The 23911-nt window shown below is 36.1% G+C and overlaps 1 protein-coding gene across 8 annotated transcripts in view; it reads right to left on the bottom strand.

Annotated features, from left to right (window-relative positions):
* RBMS3 (RNA binding motif single stranded interacting protein 3) overlaps positions 1-23911 on the bottom strand; it is a 679730-nt gene that overhangs the window by 480434 nt on the left and 175385 nt on the right. For all 8 annotated transcript variants that reach the window (XM_058554287.1, XM_058554276.1, XM_058554222.1 and 5 more), the window contains exon 3: positions 5992-6050. In XM_058554287.1, coding sequence (XP_058410270.1) covers positions 5992-6050 — 59 coding nt within the window. The remainder of the gene's footprint in view (positions 1-5991; positions 6051-23911) is intronic.

Genomic DNA, 23911 nt, shown 5'->3' with positions numbered 1-23911 from the left:
AAGGGCCCAATGAAATGTTAAAGGCAACATAAGCTTCCATAAATATACCTCAACCAGCCTGTGACAACAAAGGCAGAAAGGAGTATTTAAACTCTTAGAAGTTGGTATGCTTGGCACACGCTAACTACTCTTATATCCTATGGCTATTAGGCGTGGAAACTTTCTATGGAATATCCATTACTCATTACCCCCGCTCTAAACACATAGATTGTCAGAAAAATGGTGGTGGTATCTATGTGGTGTGCAGGGGCGGGGGTGGGGGGGGTGGGAGTGCAGAGGAAGCCAAATTTAAGAAGCACAAAAAAGCAGAGCAAGTAAATTCATTGAAGATTTACACCTTGTTTTCAGTGGCTTCTTTCATTTAATTTTCTGAGACTTTTTAAATTAGCAAAGATACTGGACCCAGGAGGAAAACACATGGGGAAAAACAAAACAAAACAAAAAACAGTGGAAATTCCTGTGACTTGTACAATAGCTTTTATTTGATCCTTGTGTTTGAGTATCTGAATGAACCGTGGTCTGTTTTCCGTTACTCTCCATCTGGAGCTGTTGCCCGCTTTGTTCAGCAATTTCTGGTCATTTTGGCCTGACGGTGACTGTTTTGTTTTATGTTGCCATATTATGCAGAATGAAAGCTGCTGCAGCCACCACCCAAGAATGAACAATCTTGAAAACAAGAGGTTATGTTGAAGGAGTTCCCCATGACCCCTTCCGGAATAGAGAGTGAGTGTGTTTATCTGGGCCTGCCTACTGTCCATAGCTTAAAGGGAGTGGGTGGGATGCAGGAGGGAACAAAAGCCTTTCTTTCAGATGCTAAGATACAGTAAATGTCTCGAGTTGGGTTAATACATCAAGGTTAATTCTGATGCCTTTTCTTTTCAACTCTAAGGAGACTAACGCATGTACTTTCTCAGACCTCACTGAACACTAACTTGCATATAATATGCTGCATGTGCAGCAGCTCATGGAAAACTGAATTCATATCATATCTTTAAAAACAAAAATAAATAAATCCTGTCTTCCTAATATTGGTTTTAATTGCATAGCTTTCGTCTGGAGGCAAAGTTGAAAATGATTCAGAAGCAAGCTTCTTGGAGAAGGCCAAATCCCATTTGCATTGTCTAATGACAGGCTCAATGCTCTTAGGGATTTTGCTAGCAAAAGCCGCTTCACACACCCTTTCCATTTCTTTCCTCAAGAAAGCAATGGTCAAGAAGAACTCAACTTCTGCCTATTATTTAAAGAAGCAAACTGTAGCCTTCTCTCCTAATTCACTGCTATTTTCCTCTGACATTATTTTACAAAAACAAAGAAACATATAGTTATGTGTTACTCAGGTTTCATAGGAAAAGCAACCACAATATAAATATAATTGAAATCAGCTCAATTTTTCCAAGAGCTGTTTTTGCTTTTTTTTTTTTTTAACCTGAAAAGACAACATACATTTGGAGAAACATAAAGTTAATAATAATCTATATCACCCATCATATTCCCATCAAATAACACAAAAATTTTTCTTTTGCTTAATATTGCCAGTACTTTGTACAACAGCCAACATGAGGTATTGCTGAGCGTTATGCATGTATTAACTCATTTAATCATTGAGTCAGGACTTATTATTATTATAATTTTATAGATGGGAAAACTGAGGCACCCAGCAAAGTTGAGCAATTTACCACAGGTTACACACCTACTAAGTGGAGAGGCAGTGTTCAAACTAGGCAGTCTGGCTCCACTACAGACATAACCATAAGCAATACTGACTCTCAAATATTTTCATAACTTCATATTTACTGTACACATTATTTTATATTCTTCTATATTCATTGAATTTCTCATAATAAACATTTTCATAGTTTGACATAATTTAGTCCTCCTGACTATCTTTGTAATGGCTACATAATAATTGTATATGCTCCATAAGCTAGAATTAGCATGTTTCCCATATTTGTTCCAATCTAGAGAATGAAAAAGTGCTAAGAGGGTGCATGTATACACATTTTTAAAAATATGTTTGAATAAAATATTTGGGACAATAGTCTCAGTAGAATTACTAGTATCAATAGTATGTCTTTTATTACTCTTTCTGTACTGACTTTTTTAAAAGGCTGATACCAATTTACCATGGTACTGATGAAGGATGGATGAACTAGTTTCACTGCAACCAGCACTGGATGGCCTGCATGTTATAAAGTTTGCTACCTGAGTGGATATAAACTATCACTATAAATTGCTTTAATTTGCATGTTTCCAATCGTTACCTAACTCACCCTGAGGACACTGTTCCTTTGTAGCCCACTCCAGTGTGTTTTTTCCCCCTAACATCCCCTCTCCCACTGGACCTGTAAGTGGGGAGACCTCCTTGCTCCTAACTCCATATATTTCCCTCCTAGCTAAAATCTCCAATTTAGAATCTCACATCATAAAATTTTATAACCAATGAACCTTCATTTCACCATGGTCTATACACCCCAGTATCATTTCTCCTACTTCTCCACAAATAGCTTCTGGACCAGTCACTTTTTCCAGTTCTGCTGCTGCTTCAATTCTTGGCTATTTCAATAAATATTTAGATGGTCATTGCAATGCCTTGTCTTATCAGTTCCTTCAACTCCTCAATGATGTCATATCTTCCAACCTCAGCAACTTGCTCTCATGGTCATCATTAACAACCATAAACAATTTTCCATAAATGCAATTGCTGTCTCTTCCCAACAGTATTGTAGTTTTTACTCATGACCATTTCATGGGCCATTTTTCTGAAAGGAAATACTCTAAATAGGACTCAGAATATCACTAAAATAGTGTTTTCCTCAAAGGGTGAAAGTGACTGCAGTACTTTTGTGATCACAAGTGCTTACTTTTAGAGTACCTCCCCCATGTGCTTCGTGAAGGTTGGGATTCATTGAGAGTCAGTGCTGCTATCCGCACGCTCCAAGTGTTCAGGCAAGAAAAGGTGACTGGAGGCTTTTATTTGTGTATAATGACCACATGATCACCCCTCCTTCTTCACACTACCCTCAAAGCAAAAGGTCTAACAGCCCTCTACCCTCCCATAAAGTCATCTTTAGCTGCCCTCTATTAAATGTGGTTCCACGGTCTGTCCATTCCTTCCTTCCTTCCTCTCTCTTCCCTCCTACTCTCCTGCTCTTTTCTCCTTTTGTATTTATCAGTGTGTGTTATGTTTGAAACCAGTAGTCTCCAAACTACCTTTTAAATTCATATTACCATGAATAAAAATATTTTGGAGCAGTGAACCCAATATTCACACAGTTATTTGTTTAAAACATATGCATTTTGAAATTATACTATTATATACATTATAAAACACACACAGAAAGTTGATATAAAAACAGAGAGATATGTTCTAATATTTTCTTCTAGTATCCCCAGTAGGCAGTCATGCATTCTCCTCTATCACTCCACTTTGAAGACAAGTTTTCTAGATTACACAGGTCCTGTGTTCATTGAGTTTAAAAGTTTCTTTGGAGAGAGAAAACTAAATAAGCAGTTACAAGAAAATGTGGAGAGGAGTGTTAGGAGTTGAGCTAAAGATACCCACAGTATTTGTCCAGATCAGCACCCCCACTGCTAAGAGATAATTGCTTAGGCAAACTCTGACAAGCCATTTCAGTTACATCCCTCACTCTTTAAACCTTCACAATCATAAAAAGTACAGTTTTCCAGGTTAGCAATTTACACTTCTTGTTGTCACCAATGTTGTATAAGAGATATCTGCATTCTTGAGCAAAACTTTGCATAGTAAAGGATCCCTTTATATCAACCACTCCAGTTATCAGACATGTAATGGGATCTAATGAGGTTCACAGGTGTTACTTTTATGTGATGCATTTGTACTTCTGATTGGCGCTCAATCAATATTATTGACTGCCAGAGTTAGGTGCCTCAATTTTCTCTGATTGTTCTTAGAGATATATTTACCCAAAAGACGTTAGAAACGTGTTGGGCATGTCTAGAAGCAGTAGTATTAGCATTCCAATGCTTCTAACATACCATATGCTTCCCATAAGCCAAGAGTCAAAAGTATCCTCTAGTCATGGCCCAGCTTTGTTCCTATGTGTTCTCCAAAATTCAGTTTTCAGCTGCCCATCCATTCCCCCTCCACAAGTTATCCTTTGGTGTTATTATCTACTCCCTTGATTTCAGTCACCATCTGTAGCTCTGAGCTTTCTTGTAGCTTCCTCTTTGACATCTCTACAGGGATCCTATGCCAGGGCCTCTAAATCAGCATGGCCAATACATAACTCATCACTTTCTCCACAAAACCTACTGCTACTACTTCTAGACTTCTTACCTCAGTAAGAGGCACAGCCGTCTTCCCCAATCACGAAAGCTTGACACGTAGGCTTCATTTTGTGCATCCCTTTCTTTCACCTTTATAGAGAATACTCAATTCTACCTTGGAAAACTCTCACGGTGACCACCTTTCCATTTCTCTAATGGTGCCTGGGTGACTTTCCTCATTTTCCTCTTGATCTACACATTTCACATTTATGTTGCTTTTTTTCTGCCTTCAGTTTCTCACCTTTGTAATTTGATTTCATTCACCTTTGCCAAAATATCTTTTCTAAAACACAGAATCATACTGTATCTGCTCAAAAAACTAAGGGTTGCATAAAGAATTAAGTTAAAAATATCCAGGATAACTTTTTTGAAGCCTCCTGAATCTTGACCCCTCCTTCTTTCTACCAATATCCTTATCTGTGCATTTCTCTATTCCAGTTATGTGGGTCTGCTCAATTACATTCTGAAATTCTTCCTCCCAAACACCAACCTTTCCCAAGCCCATCCATTCTGCCTTGCCTTTATGAACTCCCTTCCCAAAAAGAAATCTCCATATGCCCCTCTCACAGTATTCTGTAGATATCCCTATTACAGATATTCTGTTACACTCTCATATATATTAGGCTGACATACTGATCCTAATAAGTACATTAGGATTAGTTTCTTGGTTTTCTTAGTGGTTTCCTTGTCAAATAGAAATTGAACTATTAGATGACAGAAATCATGTCTTATTATTTTTTTGTCTTGTAGTATTTAAATATGTAGTGCATTTGTGAGTTTATAGAAGACATGGAATGTTCTTTTTAAAAAAATTGCTAAATTAAATCTGACTACCGTTAGGCAAGTAAACTAGGATACATCTGTGGTGTATGAGGGTTTACTCCTGAAACTAGTGCACATTATATTTGTATGTGAAATAGGGGCAGCATTTAGAATGATTTTGACCCTACCACACTTCTTGATGTCAGTATTATAAAAAAAAGACTGGATTAGAGGAACAACAAATAACATACGTTACTAGAAGCATTCCAATTTTCCAGTAAGAACTGAGTCATGCAAGACAGACCATATAGATTTCACAAATAATTTAATGCAACCCTTAAAAGAGTATAGGATTCCCAGGCATGAAGAAACATGGGCCACAGATATAGTCAAATAACTTCAGAAATATTTCTAGGAAAAAAAAAAGAAGTCTTACTAAGATACTAACTCTGATATCCTGTGAGATGCTCACAGCTGAAGCTTAGACACAATGGGCCCATCAGTAAATTCATTCTTAGTCAACCAATGTTGCTAAAGCTTTAAAGAACAGATAAATTAAAACGTGTTTTGCATGGGAAAGTTTTCCCCAGAGTTCCTCATTTTTATATAGGAAATCAATTTGCATCACTGATGATATCATTCAAATCAGACAACCCAAAGTTGTTAGGAGGTAATTTAGTTTTATGCTGAAGCAATTTGATACTTGTTCTGATTTGTGATTTTCATTTTGTTTGTTAATGAAAAAAATTAATGAGCAATGTTACTAGAAATACAACTCATCAGAGCCTCGATGTTATTAAAGTGATTTGCCATATACTGCACATTGTAATCATTGTGCATCTGGTGCCTGGACCTCTGCGTTGGAGGAGCCACTAATCGAACAGCATGGGGAGGAGCTCAAGGGACCGATGCCCTTACACATACCTTTGCATTGATTTGTGTTTTTGTCAAGAATTGCCTTTGTGGATACAATTTTTCCATACCTGAAAGAGAGGGGAAAAAAATCCAAGTTATTGTAGCCTGATGAAGACACTTAAAACGCCTTGATGAACATTGGTGCACACACAATTGAACAGAAGTAAACCAAGAAAACAAGCTCTGAACACCCATTTCACACCTGGATGATCTCTTTTCACCAGTTCTTCTTTATAACTCGAGAATGTGCTTCCCTACGTAATTACTGGGTTGAGTCTTCAAAAATAAACCTGTCAGGCTGTCATAGCTGGCTGAAAGGGTATTGCATGTGATTGTGATCAAAGTAAATTGCACTCTGCGGATTCATGGAAAAAAGCATGGACCTTGGCGCCAGGCTGAACAGGGCTTGCATCCAGCTCTGGCGCTTACCTAGTGTTGTAACCCTGAGCAGCTTAACATAACTTCTCCAAGCCAGTTTTTTCATCTGTAAAAATAAGAATTGTAATAATCACCTTTCAGATTTGGAGAAAGTTAAATTGAAATGTGATTTCCTAACAGTGATCCTAGAAAAAATAGGACTTTGTTGTTGTTACGAAAAATATATTATATTGTAAGTTAATTGAGGATAAGGACTGAGTTTTGTATTCTCAATTCCTGGTACTGTAAGTAATAGAAGCTCAAAAAATGTTTGCTAAAATAAATGAATGATGCATGTTGTCCAACGGTGCATAATCTACAACAAAGTTTCTACCATAAATATCTGTAGACATCATAAATATATTCATTATTTTATCATCTCTTGCAGACGATCTAGTCTAGGTTTCGTTTTTTAAAAGATGGGTAATATGAGGAATGAAACTCAACCCATTTGAGTTCGTTTCCTGAGGTGTAAATGATAAGACTTTAGAAGATACCTAAAACCCCGTCCTTCTTCAGGATTCCACAAAGGATGCTTTCCAATCAACAGAATAACATGAAGAAGCTATAACGCAAATTCAAGTGCCAAGTTTATTAACAATGCAAATTATATTCTAGATTTCAGCCGTGGTCACAAAATATTTGGCAAGTTTTCTTTTAATTCTGTGTTCCTAAGCAAGTGTAAGACTATATGACAAATATTAAACATTCCATGTATTAATGAACTAGGTTCCCTATCACCGATGTCTCTTTTGTTTTTGTAATCACCTTTTACTCTATCATTATTCTTTGGAGCATTTTGGTGGTCGTTTATTAAAATTCTAGTGTTAATAATGGCACAGTGCTAGAAATACCTTTGCCTTTTTTTTTTTCAAATGTTTTGACCAACGATGGACTGAGGGTCCTCTAGAAATTGATGGGATTAATGTCATTATGAAAGTGATACCACCTATAGCCTTGAAAATCATTCCAATTTCAGCTAAGCTATTGAACGCCACAATAGGAACAGAAATATTCATATGTAATCATGTGAAGGGTGTGATATAATTTCCACCATTCAACTACAAGCTCCTCCCTTGTTAAAGGCAGCCAGAACTGGGATGGTGCTGTCTGTCCAATACTGAATTGGGCACATTTGCCAGTATATGCCTGTTGTTTGAGCTCCTTGCATCTCTGATATCACTGCCTTTCCTGCACCATTATAACTATAACCCTACAGTTAAATAAATCAAAGAGAGCTAGGGCTGAAAGTGTCTATTACTATTTTGCAGATATAGAAACTATGGTCTAAAAGATTAGTAACTTGATCAAAATTACATCATTTGTGAAAGTTACACCAGGGACTTGAATATGGGATTCTTAAGTTTGGTGCAGTACTTAACTAACGTATCATGCTGCCTCTAAAATAGGAACCTCCATATTAAACCTTCTACATCAATCAACCTTCATGTCTCTGGGAATCCAGGTATTAGACTCCAGGGCAATGTAGAGTAGTAGTTAAAAGAATATACTGTGGCAACAAACTGCCATGGCTCAAATCTCAATTCAGCCTGAGTATATTTAGATGGCTAAGTCTTATGTGTTCTTTGCATTATTTCATCATCATTATCTATAATGATATAAATCTATTGATTTAAATATTGATTTAAATTATTTGTTTAAAATTATATACATCTATTTATAAATATATAAAATGATGATAATAGTCTCTACCTCATAGGGTTGTTGTGAGAGTTAAATAGGGTTTACAGTGGTGGCATAGAATAAATGTTTATTAAATATTAGCTCTTTTTGCAATTATTCTCTTCCTGTTATCTCCTATTAAAAAATGTCTCCAGGGGCTGGTCCAGTGGCGTAGTGGTTAAGTTCACACACTCCACTTTGGTGGTCTGGGGATCACTGGTTCAGATCCCGGGGATGCACCATTTGTTAAGCCATGCTGGGGCAGCATCCCACATACAAAATACAGGAGGATGGGCAAAGATGTTAGCTCAGGGATAATCTTCCTCAGCAAAAAGAGGAAAATTGGCAACGAATGTTAGCTTAGGGCCAATCTTCCTCACCAAAAAAAAAAAAGAAGAAGAAAAAAAATATCTCCAGTCCTTGGCATTCTTTGAGGTACATAAGAAACAGAAGAGAGTAAAGGGTCTGTTCCAAATGACAGCTTAAACATTACTACTTAAGACTGTCAAAATCTTCCACTAAGAAATTTGGCAAGTAAAGTTATTTATAAAAGGATAATTTACATTTACATTTTATATTCTTTTTTTTTAAAGAAATGCAGTTTATTGCTCTTCTTTTTTTTTTTGCTGAGGAAGATTTGCCCTGAGCTAACATCCATTGCCAATCTTCCTCTCTTTTTCTTGAGGAAGATTCACACTGAGCTAACATCTTTGTCAGTCTTCCTCTATTTCATACGTGGGTCACCGCCACAGCATGGCTGACGAGTGGTGTAGGTCCATGCCTGGGATCCAAACCCGTGAACTCGGGCTGCCAAAATGGAGTGTGCTGAACTTAACCACTACACCACTGGGCCGGCCTCATATATTCTTATTTTTAATGTTAAGGATTTCATTAACTATGTTCTCATTGTATTTAATCACATAAATACCCATAGATTCAAAGCGTTTTTTGGTTTGTACAGTACTACTGAAATGTCTATTACTTCCTTCCTATTATCATACAAGCCCACTCCCTCCAAAATTCCTCATCCCCCTCCACCTTACCCACCCCCCAACAAACATATACAGCCTCTCTTTCACGCTCTATTTTATCCTAGGAGTTTCTCTTTTAGGAAAATAACAAGAAAATAATGTCATATTTGATCAGTCTTTCAGTCGACAATGGCTCAAGGTATCTATAATTGTACCCATCAACTACAGTAACGTTTGTTTTATTTGGGCTATTCAGACAAGTACACATTTGCAAAATTATATGTATCTTAGAGTGAAAACCAAAAAGGGAGAAGAAAGGGAACATTTATTGAAACTTTTTTTTTCCACACAGGCACCATTAATACAGTATGGCAGAAGTAAAAACCAGAGGAAGAAAAAGAATTTAGAACATTTATAACCGTCTCACATCCTGCACACAAACCCTTAAGACAAAAATCCTTCTTAATTGGTTTCTAACACTGCTTTTGAAATTTTTATATAAGTACCTTCTAAATTAAAATTTAGCTCTGTCCTTTAAAGAGGAAATTTAAAATTCCTGTATCTCACGGTGAATTACATCTCACAATGGGACTTTTAACCTATGGTGTGCATATTGTCCTACTGTATCAATATTACGAGGATGTCTTCTCCTTCATTAAGTGCAGTATATGTAAAAAATGGCTATCATTATTTTTTTACAGCAAAAATAAAGGGAAATGCTTTCTTATAGAAAGCATTTGTGCTTATTTTAGCAAGCAACTTTTTTCTAAAAAAAAAAAATTTTATTTCCCAGAAGTATTACAATACTAATATAAATAGAAAATCACACACACACACACACACGCAAAGCAAATTATGCTATTTCTTGACTTCCATATTCCTAATTACACACTGGGCTAGACTTTCCAGTAGTACAGAATCACAAAACAATGGAACACAACTCAGAGTACTTGATTCAGTCTCTACTCTGACTGGAGTTATAGGAATTCCATTCCTTGGCTCAGCTACAATATTCCGCATTAACAATTACTTTGCAAAGTTAGAATATGCTTTAAACAACAAGAGGAGGTATTTAATGGGCCATTGGTTCCAGTTCATGTCTGAACTCTCACGATGACAAACAGGTACTTTCTGCATGACTGGTGTTGTATTCTCCATGCTCTGCAAAGTCAACAACTGATGTAGGCAAATAAAAGTTAGACATCTTTTAAAGACTCAAACCACCATAAACACAGAAATCACCAATGTAATATACCTGTGAAGAATTATATTAAATCTTTCTTCCTGATGTTTTGTCAAAGTATACTAATAGACAAGAATCAAAACTACTAAACAGACTAAAGATACATTTTCACGCACTCTGAAGAAAAAATATTTCTGAGGTAAAAGGTATTCCTACACTTCAATTATCTCACTTATTTACTCTTCCTCTTCTTAGAGTTTAGATCAATATCTTAAGTGTTCATAAAGTTTTTCTTTATGCCACCCACGAATGGAAAGCAAAATCTGATATCAGAGAAAAATATGTGACCAAATTACTGAAAGATGCCTGGAAATAGACACCTGAGCACTGATCCCACGTGCCTCCTGGCTCCAGAAGCTTTCAAGCAAATCCATTTCACTTTTCTATGCTTTCATTTCCTACAGCTAGAAGAGATAAAATATTATCCACAGTCCACTTCCTTGGGGTTTCAACTTCTTGGGGTATACAAATAAATGAAGTTAACACATTTTATACCATAATTCTTTCCATCTGGGCATTCAGTACCTTCTCCAGCCAATGTGAGCAGTCCCTAATATAGCATTGCTAGGACACCTTTCAACATAAAAATAAGCAACTCCATATCATATCTACATATTCACCAACTATCCTGAGAGCCCATACATTCTCCAAATACAGCCAGGTCCCAAATAACATTTTCCTTATATCCTAAGAGTACTCTGTAAAACAGTAGCCAATCTACAATAATTCCTCACTTATTATAATTTGAGTTCTCATAACTAAGGTTTATGAATTCATGTGTTGCCTATCAACTCTTTAAAATACTTTTACCCCAGCTTGTCAATGCAAATTTTACCTTTAATTTTTTAAAGAAACAGTCAATTCTTTCTGGCATTTATTCTTATTCTTAAACAGCATCTGAGTCAAACTACATTTGTTGATACACTCGATTATTCCAAATATAAGCCTAATTTAAACTAATGGCATCATTTATTTTCCAAAGTTGAAGAGAAAATAGAGCTATTATGGGTTTACTCCTCGTGAATTATGAAGATATCAAATTGGTGGGATCTTTCTATAAAGAATTTATTTTCAAATCCTTTTGCTGAATTATCCACTGTGTATATTAATTCAAAAAATTTAGGCAGAGACTGAAAATAGAGTCTCCGCAGTCAATTAACTTCCAGCTAACTCATTTTTCACATGCCTTCGATATTGATACCAGACTAGAAAAAGGTATTACATTTACTTAATGGATGAAACATTATCCTTTTAGCAAATGTGGTTGTTTGCCTACTTCTAGATGGCCCATTCATTCTTTGGCATTTGGGGATGCTAATGGAGTATATCTATGGCTTTAGGGATCCAATAGGAAAGTGGTGGGGCTATCCTTTTGATGAACCACATCAGCCAGGTTTCATCTACAAGAGAAGTCCACAGTTCATTAATATTCTAAAGCATTAACACATTCAATCTACAAATGAGTGGCCAAAGCCAGGAATAACTGCTGTGGGTTGAATTGTATCCCCTCAAAATTCATTTGTTCAAGTTTTAACCCCCAGAACCCGAAATGTAACTCTATCTGGACAGACAGCCTTTAAAAAGATAATTAAGGTAAAATGCAGTCATATGGGTGGGCTCTAGTCTAATATGACTGGTGTTCCTACAAATTAGGACAAAGACAGGCACACAGGAAAGACCACGTGAAGACATAGGTGATGGCCATTTACAAGCCAAGGAGAGAGACTTCAGAATAAACAACCCTGTCAACACCTTGATCTCATACTTCTAGCCTCCAGAACTGTGAGAAAATAAATTTCTATTGTTTAAGCCACCCAGTTTGTGGTACTTTGTTATGGCAGCCCTAACAAACTAATACAATAAGCTCTTATCCAAGGCCTGGTGAGCTTCGGAAAAGGGAGCAGAGGTGAGAATATCTAGACAACACTCCTCCTGTAAAATGCTTTCCTCAGTGATTTTGCAGTTGGTTCCTCCAAGTTCTCACCTAACACCTCCAGGCTCTTTGTCACGTGGCTTCTCATTTATACTCTAAGTCAATTCACAATTTCTTCTTCACTCACTCAGTCTCTTCCTGGCAATACCTAACTACTTGCTCAGCCTGTTCTCCAGGTTCAGCCACTTCAATGCTGCCTCCACTACCTTCCCAGATGCTTTTGCCTTCTAACCTTCCACCAGTATCCACTGCTCCAATTCATAGCCCAGACCCACCCATTCTCTATTTTCTCCACATCTGGCCATCAGTCAGCAAGTCATTGGACATGGTCTACCACATCTTGACCCTGGCATCCCTTGGTTCTCACTGCTGTCAACTTCGAGTTTATTCATGCATAGCTGACTGTGAACAGGATCCCACCGCCAGTGCCATTTTGTCTTCAAGAACCTGATCCTGTGCTACCAAGTCTCAAGATCTTCTGCAAGTGGTCTTTAGATTTGGGAGATTTTAAATACCTCTCTTATCAGAAGCAAAGCCATCCTGTTAGGAATTCATGGGTCTCCCCTTTAAAATTTCTCTAATCTCCACCTCAATTTGTTATATTTAGTTGACACTTACTTTTACTGCCTTTTCTATGGGCCAGTCCCTGTTCAAAGCTCTCTACATATAGCCACTCTTGGTAATCATCACAACACTGCATAAGGTAGGCACTATCACTAGCTGTATTTTACAGATGAGGACTCTGAGACAGAGACATCTTAAGTAACTTTCCCAAGGTTACATGACTAGGAAGTAGCAAAAGTGGTATCTAACCCCAGGCAGTCTGACTTCAGAGCACACGGTCTGCCACCACTTCAGTATGCTGCATCTCAGTCCTAGTGCCATCTGCCACCCTCCTATCTCAAAAAGAAAGCCACTACTCCTTTTCTCTCCTCCAATTCCCATTCATCCCTGCCACGTCTGCACTCTTGTTTCCCTATACATCACCTATGTTTTTCAGAAACTTAAAACTTTTTTCCTAGTGCCTGGGCTCTTTCCCTTCTGCCTGCCCTTGAACATTTGCAGATCCTTTCCTTCTATATGCTGGCGATCATCAGGTTTCTTCTGTTCATGCCCTACCAGACTTTTCTTGAATGATTGCTCTGCTCATGCTACTTTTCTTTCTTCCTATTATACAATTTCTACTTGACTCCTAAATATTGGCTTCTATCTATTGGAACAAAACTTTGAAAATTAACTAGTAACTTCTTAATAAGTAAAATAATCAGTTATCATCATCCTTGACTTCTCACTATCATTTAAGCCTCTTAACCCCATCAACCTTCATTTAACCCCATGCATTACACTGACCTGGTTCCTACCTTCCTTCTTTGCAGACAGTTATTCCTTTATCTCCTTCACTTGCCCCTTCTCATCCTCCAGGTTCCTAAAAGTGGATGTACTTCAAGCTTAATCCTCAGCCCACTTATGTTTTGGTGCTAAAATATCCATTAGACTGGTAATTCTCAAAAATAGCATGCCTCAGAATCATCTGGATGGCTTATTATAACTCTGAACCCCAACCTCGAAGTTTCTGATTCAGTTTCTCTGGGATTAGGCACAAGAATTTGAATGTCTAACAAGTTCACAGGTGAGGCTGATATTGCTGGTCCAAGAACCACACTAGGAAAACCCATTGCATTAGAAATCTCCTTCATTATCATGCTCTGAATTTCCATTTCTTTGTGTTTTACTCTCATATTTCCTTCTCTGGATCCGCCTTCACCCTGAAACCTCAGTCCAGAATCTCCAATTAGAGTTATTAGATATTTCTCTTTGGATGTTGAATGACTATCTCAAATGACACAACAAAGTTGAACTCACCATATTCCCCTTTCTCCCCTCTCTGAAAACATTTCTAGGGCAGAAGCTAGTCAGGTAGCAACATGTGTATAGGATGGAGACTATAACGAACTGGAGAACTCAAGCCCCAGCTGAGAGAGCATCTGCTTTTCATCTTCAGCCATTGTTACCACAAAGGAACATGATTCCAATTTTGCCAGGCTTTCTGATTTTTTTTTAAAGAAATCTGGACTTTTAGGCGAAATTTCCAAGTTTTCAAAGTTGGCTTAGAGTTTTTAGAAAACAATGTGAAGGCCAAACAAAACGGTTCTTCTAGGTAGACTAAGCCTGAGGACTGCCAGTTTGTGACGTTGGCACTCATGTCTTCCAGCCTCCCGTTCTCCTTCAAAATAATATAGGTCCTTCATGGGTAAGCTGCATGTTCTGACTTCCTTGTCCACCAGCTATTCCTCCCAAATCTGACTAGGTGTTGTACTCACAGCTTGCATAAAATCACCTGTCATTATTATTATTATTATTTTACTCTTTTATGATATTGTCTGTGTGTTCCTCATGAGATTGTCTCTTCAATCAGACCTTGATTTTTCAGAGTTCCAGATAATGTTTTATGCTTCTCTGATCATCGTCAAAATATCCAATATAGAGCTGGATATATAATAAACCTCTATGAAAATCTGGTGATTTTTAAGTAATTTCTATGGATCTGACAGCTTTTTCCAGATCAGAGACACCTACTAATGATTGGACTGCATTTATACACAAATACATATGTATATACCATTAGTTGAGCACCTGCTATGTACCAGTCACTACACAGAACGCACTAGATATTTTATTCCAGATTCTCACAACTACCTAATAAATCGATATTATTAGTCTCATTTTTTAAAGCTTCAAAATTAAAGTTAGATATATTAAGTTACTTGCCCAAATTGACATAGCTATTGAGTTATACTGCTTATATTTAAACTCAAGTGCATTTGGCTACAAAATTCCTATTCTTTCCTTGATATCACACTGTTTTTAATGCACAGTGAACAAGCCTACTTAAAGTTAGCCCTCTGGCCAGTCATGCAGCCACAAACACATCTGTAAGTCTTTTGCAGATGTTGGACGTGATTAGTCCCCTAAAAGGCAGAAAAATGACCAACATTCATTGGAAATAATACAGCCGGATATTCATCATTGATTGTTAGAACTTACTTCTAAAGAAACTTATTCCCTAAACAAGTTTATAACTTCACAACATGTAGCACATTCTAGTACAACTGTGAATCTAACATCAACTGAATGCATTGTAAAATATAGCTTCGCAGCAGAATTTACATTTGCTGTTAGGAGAAGACATCAAACCTCAGATTCTGAAAATTCTGACATCATCTACTGCCTCAATAGTATTAAGAGAAAATTGCATCAAATGTGCAGCATATGTAACCATTTTGAGGCCATATTTCAGTAGCAGTACAATTCAGCTGTATAGAGCACTGTCTTGGTTTCCACTATATCTGCCAGCATCAAAGCACATAACCAGGTTCTCAAAACAGTTTTGTGATGGTGCTGTTGCTATTAAAGTAGTAGTCCCTAATCCTGCCATGGGTCACTTAGCTTCACTCTAATTTCCTCCTAGATTTTCCTTGTCACTAGCCTCATCCTCCTCATTCCAGCTCAACTGACATCTTCTGTCTGATGCCTTTTCTCTCTTCCCCAAGCAGCTAATGTCAACTCTAGTTATGATCCAACAGGACACTGAGCATATCTCTATTAGAGAGTGTATTGCATCATCAATTGTATCAATGACAAAAATGTAATATTTTATCAATACTGTATTGTACCTTTTCCTATCCTGATATTGAGGATGAATTCTTCAAGGGTAGGGCTTAGGTCTTATTTATTTTATACCCCTGGCCTTACACACAGGGCTCACTCAATAAATGTTTGTTGGATAAATGAAAAAATGAGTGACTACTGTCTATCAAACCCCTAACATCAGATGAGGCAATCAGGATGGCAGTGAGAGTCAAGTATATCTCAGCACAAATATATCTGCCAGTTTGCAACATGGCAAAGTACATATCCTACTGATAATGACACATCACTTTTTATATCTTATGTTGAGCACATTCACTTCATTTCATTCAAAAAGAGTGTGAGCTATAACATCTCTCTTAGCCAAACTAAGAAATAGTTTTAAAGTCTTTATGGTAAAATGTTTTATGGCGTTATATTATTTTAAACCTACACAGACACTAAAGAAAAAAAACTGACATAAAATACTGAAAGAGGAATTTCATATAGTTTAGCAGTTGCTTTAGCTTTTTAATGGATACACAGTTTTTACTATTGGTATGAGGAAGTGCCTAGTGCAAAGAACTTGATGACATATTTCTCAGGGAGATTTGTCTGTAAAAGAATGATAGTCTTGAGCTGTCTGTGGAATCTTTCTGAGCTTCATAACATTTAAAAATGCACTTCTATGATTAAATAATACAAGAATGCCACTGCTTCAGTTAAAAGAATCAGATCTCACAATGAAAAAAGCAGACAAGACCATATGATGTAGAAAGCAGTAGTTCCATGAAGGTAATTTTTATTTTTTTTAAAGCTCACACATACAAAAAGCAGAAAAGGTGAAAATCAAGCCAAACTTTAATTTAAAATAATCATCTTATCCTTAATTCCAAAAACCTATACAAAGTACCCAAATGGATGAGAACACAGCCATTTTTGTCAACACGTCAATCTCTTTATATTAAATTTTGGGAATTATATTGAATAAAGCTGTTTTGTGTCACCCCAAAAGATTCAGTCCTTGTAGAACTACAGCAGGAAGCCCGCTGTTCAATGGATATTCAAATAATTCATGATAACATAAATCAATGGTGTAGTCCAATTACCTATGTGAAGACTATTTGCTTTATAGATTCTCTGTATTATCCATAGTATTTTGGAAGTTGTATGTAAACTAGTTATAACTACCACACCAGGTAGGTGAGAAGACTTAATAAAAGAATGCATGTTAAGTATTCTAGCTTAATGAAAAGCTTATAGTAGATACTCAAAAACAGTAGTTGCTGGGGTGATGCTCAATCTTTCAATTACCTAGTGGTCAGAAAATTCAGGCTGATGTTACAAATAGATTCTGAAAAACATAACCAAGAAAGTGAGGAGATTGCAAAATTCGTGCAATGCTATCTCAATTGTTATCAGTGACTTCTGGTGCATTTGCCTTAACCCATCCCACTATTACTGCAGGTGTAAACAGACACACACCCCTGAGTGCATTCCTTTCATTCCACTGGGGAAAATGTTTTGCATGACAAAGAACAGACCTATGACACTTTTTTAGTCTGTACCACTTTAGAAGGGCATGAGCTAAAGGAAAAATGCAAGAAAAATTCAGCTGCTGCCCACATGCCAGGAAGATTATCATGTCTTCCTATGGATTCTTTTTACCTGATCAATTCTTATTTCATAAAGCTTGAATATATGGTTTCTACTACAAGGCCCCTTATGATGCTCTCAGTGTAATATATATCTAATATAATATCTATAATATCACCATCCAAAGCCTTGTTTTCATACTTCCTTCAAACACCTATGACTATGAATCTTGCGTTTAAGCATAGATAATGTCCCATAATACTTAAGGGAAAACTCCATGGTTTATACATATTTATGGTGCCAAGAGTATCTATACCTAGTAGAAAGACAGTAAACATTTGATGATGTGGTAATGTTCCTCCAGGAAAGATAAAATCAGCTGTTCTTTTTCTTTCTTTTTTTTTTGTGTGTGTGAGGAAGATTAGCCCTGAGCTAACATCTGATGCCAATCCTCCTCTTTTTGCTGAGGAAGATTGGCCCTGGGCTAACATCTGTGCCCATCTTCCTCTACTTTACATGGGATGTCGCCACAGCATGGCTTGATAAGTGGTACTTTGGTGCGTGCCGGGGATCCGAACCCGGGAACCCAAGGCCGTGGAAGCGGAGCGCGCGCACTTAACCGCTAGCCACCATGCTGGCCCCCAAATCAGCTGTTCTTAACTGTGGTGCAAATAAGAAAAGGAGAAAGTTATTAAGGTTAATCACCTACTGATAAATGCATTCTGCTTAATTAATTATACTTCTCCTTTTGTGTGTTTACTTGTGCGTTGAGTCCATTACAGACACTATTCACACCAAAATAAACTCTTCATTATTATTATAGTATAGTATAGTATAGTATATTACATTATATTATATTATATGTATAACATTACTCAACTGGGTTGCAGTATCATCTCAGTAAAAAAATCCAAACTTCGGCTCTCCACAATGCTTTATATAACTTATTTTTACTTTGTCATATTAGTCAGGCAAGATAGTAAGCTCAATTTCTCTTTCTAGTCTCTATCCTCATCACTCCCCAATGTGAGTTCCCAAGGCCAACCAAAGTTGATTACTGGAAGTTTCTAGAATGTTCCCTGCTATAATGCAATTTCATCCAGCCAAGAATTTTCTTCCTTTCCTCTTGCCTTTCTACTCACAACTTCCTTTTCCTAATATCAGTTTGATAGTCTCCTCCAGATAGATTTCACTCATCATCTTTCTTTTAGCTGAACTAGGAGCATCTCCTCTCCCAGGGCATCCAGTGCTACCTCTGTCATAGCACAATCTCTGCTGTATGGTAAGCACAGGTTTATGTCTGTATCACCCAGCCATTGTACAGAAGACAGCAGAGAATAGGTGTTCAATAAAAGTTGTTGAATAGACAATGATGAGGATATTAATTCCTATGTAAATAATCAGCTTAAAAGAAAACCTAGGGGGCCAGCCTGGTGGCATAGTGGTTAAGTTTGCACGCTCTGTTTTGGCGGCCCAGGGTTCGCAGGTTAGAATCCTGGGTGTAGACCTACACAGTGCTCATCAAGCCATGCTGTGGCGGCATCCCACATACAAAATATAGGAAGATGGGCATAAATGTTAGCTCAGGTCCAATCTTCCTCAGCAAAAAGAGGAAGAGGAAGACTGGTAATTGATGTTAGCTCAGGCCAATCTTCCTCATCAAAAAAAAAAAAAAGCAAACAAACTTGAAACTTTTTTCTGTTAGACCACAACATATAAAATTACTAGAGAAGCTGTGTTTCTTTTCCCTTGTATTAAAAACAGTTTATAAGAATATTAATTAACAGCCTAAAACCAGAAACAACCCAAATGTCCAACAATAATATAATGGATCAATATATTATTGGGTTTATTCAAACAGTGGAATACCATACTATGATGGGAATGACAAACTATAGCTAGAAGCAACAATGTGGATGAATCTCCAATGTTGAGCAAAAGCCACCAGATGGACAACAGTACATAGGATATGATTCCATTTATATAAATTAATGGATTAGAAGACAGAATAGTGGTTGTCTTTGGAAGTAGTTAATAACTAAACGGGACATGAGGTGGGTTTTGCAGTGCTGGTCATGCTCTCTTTCATGAGCTGATTGCTGGTTACGTGGTTGTGTTCAGTTTGTGAAAATACACCAAGAAGCTGTATACTGATGGTTATTGCAATTTTGTATCATATAATATTTTTCAATAAAACATTCAGAAAATAATAGCATTGGTGGCAGAAGTCAACAATATTTTCTAATGCAGAGGAGCCACACGAACACAGAGCAGCAAGAAATACTTCCCAGCCATCCATTCTCCCAGGAAAGTTTACTGTTATGTTTAAAGTATCTAAAACCCTTCATTTAGAACCATTTGTCACAGGCTGAGTAAAGAAGAAATATACAAACAAAAGTACAAATTAGAAGTGCTAATAAATTGTTGGCAACATATTGGTTTTTATTGTTTAAAGAGACCTTTACCCATATCGAAGGACAGTAATTTGGAAAAAAAACAACCCCAAAACTAAGGCCTCCTGATATAAAATTAATTATAGCAATAAAAATAGTAGTTGTGAGAAGAGGATAACATATGTCTTGTATCTCCATACATATATTTATTTTTTGCAGATAAACCTGATTCTACTGCCAAGTGGATTCCCTTTGAAGCTACATGATTTTTCCCAATTGGATTAGCATGAGTTTCATTGTGCTGTGGTTATAGATGTGTATTACACAATGGGAATTCACCTACAAACAAGATGCAATATATTCTACTTAGAAGGTGGTCTCTTGTTCACTTGTCTGAAAGTTAACCACTGGTAAGCCAAAGTAAAAGCTGATATGTTTAGATCGTATGTGCTTTTCATATGCCATAGGAACATAATTCGTTCCACGTTCCTTCACATTAAATGTAATGAAAAGCCACATTTCATGCCTATAAAATTTAAATTCTATTAACAGTCTTCAGCCTACTCCTCACTTGAGTACTGACATTTTAATAAGTTGAGTAGTTTTTCCATTATAGAAGGAATATATCTCATAAAGTCAGATTTGGAAAATCTAGAAAGAAATGGAAAGAAATTATTCACAATCTCACCACACAAACACTTGCTATGTTGCTTAATTTCCTTTTCTACATATGTTTTTTCTTGTTGTGTGTTTCACATAATCATACCACTTATATAATTTCGTATCTAGCACTAACACTTTTAAGGACTTTCTATATGAGTTTTAAGTATAAGCAATACCAAAACCCATGTCTACAATATAAAAATTATTTCAGTACTGTTAGAAAATTTTAAGAGTGTAGGCCACACATGCAAACAAGAAGGTATGAAAAAAGTAGTGATCCTCACTGGGTGGTTTATAATCTATATACTTACAAAGGAATCTTTGTTATTAATTAATTAATTTTTAAATAATTAATCAATTACTTTTAGTGAATAGTTACCAAGTACCAAAGAATACCCTCAGGAACGTAAAGGTGACAGCTCATTTACTGCATTTCTACTACCTTTTTTTGTTTCAAGTATCATCATTCCAGGGTATGTTAGCATATCAAGAAACTTCAAAAGAATAAAAGTATGGACAGCTGACACATACCAATGTATATATCCACTGGCTGTTTTAGAATTAGTATTGCTACATGTATCTTTTGAGTTAAATATTTATTGTTTCCTCCTGGAAATTATACATTTCTCAAAAAAATAACATTAGAAAGCTCGGAGATCTGTGTGTTTGTGTGTGTGTCTTTGTGTATGTGTGCTTATAGAAAGGCCCCTTCCTGCAGCCTTTACAGCAAGGTCACTAAGAGAAAAGATTTACTCTTGTCTGAGAAATAACTAATTTTTCTATTTAAAGTTGTCGATACACTGAGAGAATTCATTCATTGCACGTAAGTGACAGATCTTTTAAAGACTCAAAGGAATCTTTTAAACTATGCAACTTCAATTACCTATGACCGTATATGAGTATTTTTAAGTATTTACTATTAAATTGCATTTTAAAAACAAACAGACATTATAAAAACTTAAAATATGCATCACTCTTTGATGTCATCTTCTATTTTGTACTCAAAAGGTAAAAGTTTGGGATTAGTCATGGATTTTTATTTTTACTTTTAGTTTGTTTATATCCAAACTCTGTCTTGTTTTATTTGTGTCATAATTTATTAAAATTCAGAATATTAACTTTATTATCATTAAAATTAAAAATAAATGTTTATTTTAATTATTTAAATTACATATTGAATTATACGATAATTTTATACATTTATTATAATAAATTGTGTATTAATTTACATAAATATATTAATAAATATTTATATATAAATGAATATTGAATATGGGAAAGATTTATAACATATGTAAAAATTTTTTAGATGAACATACCTCACAGAGCTTAAATTATTATAATAAATAAATTATTAGTTGCAATTGTGAAATATCTTACTTGCCTCTTTCTAACCCCATTTTCTGCACTTTCCTCCATAGATAACCAATACCCTGTATTCTGTAATAAAATGCCCCTTGCCTTTCTCTGTTGTTTTATCATACGTATCTGATATACATTGTTTAGTTTTGTTCATGTTAGAACTTTACTTAAATGAATCATAGTTTACATATTTTACTGCAACTTGCTTATCTTCATTTACGAATTCAACCATGTTGGTGCGAGGGACCGTGATTCTTTTATTTTCACTGGGTTATAGTGTTCCTTTGAACAATAATTCACAATTTATCAGAGTTCCTGTCTATTTTCACTTAGGTTTATCCACACACGCACCTTTACTTTTGCCAATATAAACATTGCTATTATTAACATTTTCTTATCTATTTACTGAGACAAATGAGCAAGAGTTTTACTAGGCTATATGTTCAGGAGGAGGATTGCTGAGGCATGCAGAACACGTTTCCCAAAGCGATGTATCATCAGCAGAATACTAGTTTCGCCACAACCTTACCACTGTTAAATGTTGCAGACTTCTTTAATATTTCCCAAACTATTGAATTTAAAATATTTTTCTCTGTGAGTAAGATTTTTAAGTTTTACAGATTAGTAAACAATGCATTAATGAAATCTGATAGACAAATCTAAATTAAGCAAAATTTCCAGGCATGCCTTCCTGCTATTTAGGAAAATCAATATATTGTAACTTCATTGAGTCATGAACTAGTTCCAATAGATGGTCTGATTTTTTAGAAGAGATAAATATTTGTAAAGTTATGTCCCACTATGTCTCTATAATTCACCATGATTTGAAGGAGAATCTCGAATCTGTGTGCGCACGCGCGCGCGCACGTTTCTGAATATAATACAGGCAAGAATAGCAACTGAAAATGACATTATCTAGAGAGCATCTCTGTTTCCAAATACTTGTTTCTTAGAAAGTTCTGTCTCCACAGGATTTTGGTCAATTTGAGGTAATTTACATAATGTCTGGAGTAGACTCTTCTAGCTTAGAAAACTGACTCCATATGAAGTAAACTAGTTAAAAGAGTATTGAAATAATTCAAATAATAAGTATTTGACAGTCAAAATAAAACTATGTTTTCTGGTGTTACCATAGAGACAAAATTAAGAGCTGAAGTAAATGTTTCTCTTAATTCAAGTCATTTTTCAAATATTACAGAAGATATTATAGTACTTTCTCTACTGGAAAGCTCAAAAACCCAAGTCCTACAAAGTTACTGTATTCCACCACGTACTCAGGATCAGCTCCTTAACTTATTCCAGATTAGGTTAATGCCACATGATGTTTTTCCAAGGGCAATGGCTATATAAAAAGCTGAGCATTTCTTGAGGTAACATATGGATATTGTGTGTGGTTATCTAAACAAGCTTCAGTTCTATCGAGCCACAAGCCTTCTGGGAGATCTACCACCACAAAAGTAGGAGGACACGCAGATCTTCTGGTTCACCCTTCCTTTTTGAAGGATGGAAAATTCCAAGAACATCAACAATGTAGCATGTAGACTGCTGGCAGACTCTTAAATTCATTGTAAAACCACAAAATCAACAAAGCAACCCAATTTATGGGATATTTTATGACCCTGAAATCACTGCCACTGTCGTATATATTTCTGTATTATGCATATATGAGACCACATTAATGTAGAGAAACAAAATAACTGAAGGTATTAATAGCATTCCTTGAAAGGTTAAACTTTAGCTAAAAGGCAAAGAGGTTAAACATTATTTATTCCTCTACCCTGATAAAAGTCCTAACAGACCCTCAATTCCTTAAGTTAATAGTATCATATCCATACATATTTTTTGAAGCCTAATTCTTCCACCTACAAAAGATGTTACATATTTAGTTCTCATGTTTTATGACTTTGCTATTCAAAGTACAGTCTATGGAGCAATAGTATCAACATCACCATGAGCAGCCCGCGTGGCCTAGTAGTTGAGTTTGGTGCATTCTGCTTTGGCGGCCTGGGTTCAGTTCCTTAGCACGGACCTACACCATTCA

Source organism: Diceros bicornis, chromosome 2 (assembly GCF_020826845.1).
Source record: "Diceros bicornis minor isolate mBicDic1 chromosome 2, mDicBic1.mat.cur, whole genome shotgun sequence".
Classification (NCBI taxonomy): Eukaryota; Metazoa; Chordata; class Mammalia; order Perissodactyla; family Rhinocerotidae; genus Diceros; species Diceros bicornis.
The sequence above is the reverse complement of the archived record's forward strand: the minus strand, read 5'-3'. Positions and strand labels throughout refer to the sequence as shown.